At 36.8% G+C, this 5,711-nt stretch overlaps 1 protein-coding gene across 1 annotated transcript in view; it reads right to left on the reverse strand.

Moving 5' to 3' along the window:
- Positions 1–5,711, reverse strand: part of PPP4R3B (protein phosphatase 4 regulatory subunit 3B) — a 29,430-nt gene that overhangs the window by 10,627 nt on the left and 13,092 nt on the right. The window contains 4 exon segments of the mRNA XM_072409505.1: positions 149–392; positions 1,684–1,800; positions 2,327–2,443; positions 2,568–2,645. Of these exon segments, the coding sequence (XP_072265606.1) occupies positions 149–392; positions 1,684–1,800; positions 2,327–2,443; positions 2,568–2,645 (556 nt within the window).

A 5,711-nucleotide genomic window follows, 5' to 3' on the forward strand; every position in this document is an offset into this window, starting at 1 on the left:
TAATATCTCTCAATGCATTTTTTTCATCATCTGTTCAGGTGGAATTTGTGAAGTGTTTACTTTAAGCAATTGAAAGCAAAAAGTCCATAGCTTCAAATTTAAAATGTTGTCCACCCTGCCAAATGCAGCACGGCTGCTAAAAGCTTACCTTTGTCTGGCTTATCCTCAGATGTATTAGCCAGGAGGGGTGCAGTGAGGACTTGCATACAATGATTGTAGAAGAAATTTAAGAACTCGCTCTTCTCAGTTTTCTGTTGGATGATCAGAAAAACTCATACATAAAAAAGGTCCTTAAAGAAATGTCATAGTCCTACAAACAGAAGCTGCCACTGCAGAGTCCTTTCTGAAAATGCTAGCTGCCTGACTATCATGCTGCCAAGTGTACTTCTACTCTTTCTACTTCAATTTTGCTCAACAAGTATGAAAATCAGGAACTGTTGTCATTTACTCAGAAGTCCCCTATTGGAATTCCTTTTAAAGTAAAAGTCAAGGAGTAAAGGCACCATTGTGGGTCAGCATACATGTGCACTACACTAACATAGTCCTGATATCCTACCCCACATATCCTACATATTCCAAATAGAGGTTAAAAAAAAAAAAAAAAAAAAAAAAAAAAAAAAAAAAAAAAAAAAAAAAAAGGAAAAATTGAATACACATGACATTCAATACTTTATCAGATGCACAGTACCTTTTGATTTAAAATTATTACCATACCACAGAAAATTGAAATAATCCTAGACTGGGCCATATATGTAAATCTAAATCTAAAGACTGTTATATAAGGGTTATACCCAATTTGGCCCAAGCATTTTGTTTAGGTCACCTTGATTTTCTGCAAACCAACAAAAATTGTACTGCAATGCCCAATTAGGAACAAATTTTATACAAACAAAAGCCATGGGAAACGTGTCCAAAACTATGGAACAACTTTATTCTTTCTCATTGTTTTTTACATATAATAGACTAACTTTGCCCTTGGCTTTTTTAACCCTAAACAGACAGCTTCTGATTTGTCTAAACAGACAAATCTGGGGGTCAGGGTGTTAGGCTACATACACATGTCAAATGATTCTCGTCCATTTCTCCCTTTAGGGCTACTATCGGACGAGAATCTGATGCGTGTACAGCGGCTGTCCAACGTCATTCATGGATCTGTCCTGGCAGATCCACAAATAGCCCGAATGCAAGTGAAGGGAGGAGAGCGCAGCTCGCTTTTTCTCCCCCTTCCATAGAGCAGAACTGCACTATACAGCGCTTGTTCATGCAGTCTTTTGTCATTGGAAAGGATAGTGAAATATAAAAATCTAACTTTTACATAGTGTGCCACATTATCAGGCCTGGCTCTTCTGCTCACAGACTACTTCCTAAACTGCTATTTATATAGTGAAAACATTCCACTGTGCATTTAAAGCAGGTAAGAGTACAGATTAATGAATAACCACAATACATGTTACAGTTTCTGTGGTTTATCTAAACAGAAATTTCATTGTGTGTAATGGGCACATCTAAATTTTAGCAAACAAACTAATCTGCTAAATCTGATATGTCTTTCCTTCATAAGTTTCTTTCTGCAATCTGTTTGCAAATATCTCTTTACAATACAACATAAAATCAGTAGTTACCACAACCTTAGCTTTAGACAAAGTAAAATGAATTTAGTTTTACTCAAATTTCTGTACTTACATCATCACTCTGCTGGGCTTCTTGCATTACAAACTCTCGAACCATGGAAGGACTAAACTCTACCAGATAAGAAAATATATCTGTAGCAGCCGCTCTAACCTGTAAATCGTCCATTCCCTAGGAAATAAATAATGGTAACAAGGTAATGCTTTAACAATCAGATTCATTACATGAAAAAAAATTCAAAGCATCTTTCCTGTTTTGGCTTCCCTCAAAGCCAATACATTTTTTCAGGCCACCGCTAATGTACGTTTTTGAAGTTCCAGGCAAAAAATGCCTCCCAAGGTCCATTTAAAAGACCAATAGGAAACCAAGGAAGTGGGAATGGTGTTAATTTATAATAAAAGGACAACCAGTAAAGATTGTTATACATTTTTTGCATTGTAGGTTTAGTTCGAATGTCACAAGTTAAAAAGTTTTTGCCAAGTCTGTAGCCCACCCTTCTTAACCAGGGTTCCTCAAATTTAAGTGCCATTCTTCTAATCGACCATCACACTATTGTACCGTGGATATAGTAATAATAGAAGGTGTTCACTGAAGACCTGAATGATATTTTTAGGTTCCCCCACGTTAAAAACGGCTGCTGTAACCATAACACTTTTTGACCTTATAGCACAACAAATAAAAACTTGGTTTCACTTACCATGACAATTTCCAAAGCAGGAAGTATTCCTAGGTTTGCCAACGTTTTGAAAAAAGCATCTCTATTTTGAGGCTGCAATGTCTGTGAAAATGCACAGAATTCTTTGAAGAAGTTGACCTTGAAAAGAAAAATACTGGGTGTAAATATCAAAAAAATTAACAGCTAAAGCAGCAAGAAACTACACAACACTCTGCCCTTCCCTGTACCACAAAGAAAGGTGTTTAAGTCCGGGGCTGCTTACCAACTCACGCCGCTTGTCATCGTCCGTGGCTTCATCAGTCAACTGTGCAAAGACTTCCGACAGAAACTTTTCATCTTCCTGTTAAAAAAAAAAAAAAATATATATATATACATATTAGATAAACATTTCAGTGTTAAACCCAGAAATTATGGCAGCCCCTGTGTTGTGACCCAACTCTTTAGTAACCACCCAAAAAAAGCCAGGTGGTTACTGAAAAGTGCCAGGTGGTGCGCCCAGCTAAAAGGGGCTAGGGAGAAAACTGCATTTGTTAAATATAAAAAAGGATACATAGGTTCACTTGCTAAAACATTTTTTAAATCACGTTACAAAATCGGAATGATTACTATAACATACAACCTGCACACAGTTTCCATACTTGGACTGGAATATCTTCCAGAACTAGATTATAACTCAAAGTAATCCTATTTTAACAGAGCTTGTCAAGGTTCTGCCTTCTAGAATTAGAGTACATGCTTCATCTGCTTCCTTCCGGCATGTGCAGGGTATGGATGCAGGGGGAATAATTGCAGTCTACCACTTTCCCAGGGTGCTTACACCCCTAAAGATATATGCAAATGACTCACCCATTTTATGAAGTGTTTTCAATAACTGAGTGGGTGTTAATGATTAACAATGATCTACTAACATCAGGTTACTGAATTCTTATGGAAAGAGAAAAAAAAAAAAAAAAAAAGAACATGGATATAGAGAAAAGTGCGGGAAAATGAAGGGCATAGTCTAGAACAGAAACGTTGGTCCGTATTCCAATAGCAGAATGGGGATATATAGAGACAGAACTAGAGTGAATAAAAAAAAAAATGTTGTTTAACAACCCCTTCCCTTGTAGTGCCTAAGATCTCCTATTTGAGGAGTTAAATAGGGCAGTAGTAGATTGGCAGCCAGAGCATTTGCATCACCTTCTATAACTGCCTGCTGTATAACAAGATCCAAGTCTACAGAAGTAGTTTATTATTGCAAAGGGTTTCTTTCTCTGCTACAATTCACATGTTATATATACAAAATGTATTCAAAAACAGTCTAGTCCACAGAGGTGCTTCCCCCCCATATGCAGGCTATACCGATTAGCTGACCAGATATAAGAACCTATATCACCCAACTTTATACAGATTAAGTCTGGGAAGCTTTTGTTTTTTTTTTGTTTTTTTACATCTGAACAAGATGGCACAGCATATACACCCACACACAGCTTCCAAGCTGTTCTGCTAATGCTTCCTGCAAGAAGCAGCCAGTACTGGATGAAGGCAGTGGGTTGTAAAAAGAGGTCAGTGTAAAATGATGATACGGTAAAACAACTGAGCCTGCAAAATTGTATTTGCAAGACCTTTCATTGAAGGTAACTAAGTTGTGTACACCATCTAAAAAACACAAAAGAACAAGGTCAGCCATTTCAGTATACATTATAGACTAAACTAAACAGTAACAGCCAACAATGTTTATAAAAGACTGCAATGGCTTTATGGGACATTAACTTTGCTACAAACATTGGTGAGAAACAACTATGGGTCTATGAGGTGACATTTTGATTATGAAAAGTCCACTCATTGCCGTAATTCTTAAGGTGACACTTACCATAGGTAGCAGTTCAGGTGCCATTTACCAAATGTTATAACACAATATAATTGGACTGTAAGTTCTGAAATTTTAGTGTACAAGTTGTAAAATCAGTTTATTATGCTGAAATAGTTTAGCGTGTGGTATGGCAATGAAATTACTGATTAACTGTACACAAAAATCTCTACTTTTTTATTAAAACTTTAATGCAGATACTGTACTTTCATGTAAACTAAACCTACATGTACTTTCTGCAAACCAAATAGGAATGCCCACACCAACATCCGTTACTGATTTAGCTTTTTAGAGTAGTGACTGGCATACTGAGGACACAGAAGTAGCATTTTCAGTAGTAATGGTGAACTTAAACATTTTCTTTGTACAACTTTTAAAATGGTATTAGTACAAATCCATTCACAAGTACCCCTTAATACAGCACATTTTGCAACATCTTAAAGTCAACAGAAAGTGCAGCAGCAACTACACAAGTGACACACTGAATGAATGCCTACTACACAAAAGCTATGAAACTGCAACAAGATCTCCCTGTGCTGGTAGGAAACTGCTTTTATGAAATCTGATTGACAAATTTCAAAGTGTGATCATCCCCTAATCTAGTCATTTGTCAATTATGAAACCAGATTTCTGTGTCTACAGAGCATAAAAGTCACGTGTTCCCCACCCAGGGCTAGATTGGGTCCAGAACAACGGTCACTGTGCATACAGGCAGGACAAGCTTTTTTTACCAATTACATGCTTCTGTACATCTTCCATAGTTGCTTACCAGATTTCTACTAGATTGTAAGCTCTCCAGGGCAGGGTCCTCTCCTCCTATATCACTCTCTGTATTAGTCTGTCATTTGCAACCCCTATTTAATGTATAGCGCTGCGTAATATGTTGGCGCTATATAAATCCTGTATAATAATAATAATAACAACTGGTCAATAGGTTTTTTTCCCCAGTCACAGCCTGGGATGGTTTCCCAACCAAGCCATCCACATGCAAATCTTATATTGGTTTCTGCTTTATACAGTATACAAGAAATGCACAAATCTATTGCAATACACTAAAGGAGGGAAAACGTAGCACAGTTTGCACTTTCCGAAGGTGCTGTGACCGTACAGCTGCATTTGTGCCATGTGGTAGGAAGCATGGATTTAGATGTTTGCTATATTCTATATTAATCAAATGAAACTTATGGACAATAGATGTAAGGACTGATCACATAAAAAATAGCTATGCAAATCTACTAATTTATGTTCATGTTAATCATTCATGATTTTAGGTTTATTGTATTCCCAACAGAGGGATTCATACATAAAGAGAATGCTTCAGAAGATAATGTAGTAGTAGTCTATTCATAGAATTAGTTTAGAGACCGGATACTTTGGATTTTGAGTACTATTTATATTAGGCAGTGCTAGCCTAAAACATTTTGTACAAAAACACTTAAAATGTTTTAAAGAGATGAACCTTTGGCCATCCCACTGTCTTACAATGAAACCCATCTGATAAACAACTGTAGCAATGCAGACACAGGGCAATCCATGTCCATCTAAAGGTGCGTACAC

Source organism: Pyxicephalus adspersus, chromosome 4 (assembly GCF_032062135.1).
Source record: "Pyxicephalus adspersus chromosome 4, UCB_Pads_2.0, whole genome shotgun sequence".
NCBI classification, from domain to species: Eukaryota; Metazoa; Chordata; class Amphibia; order Anura; family Pyxicephalidae; genus Pyxicephalus; species Pyxicephalus adspersus.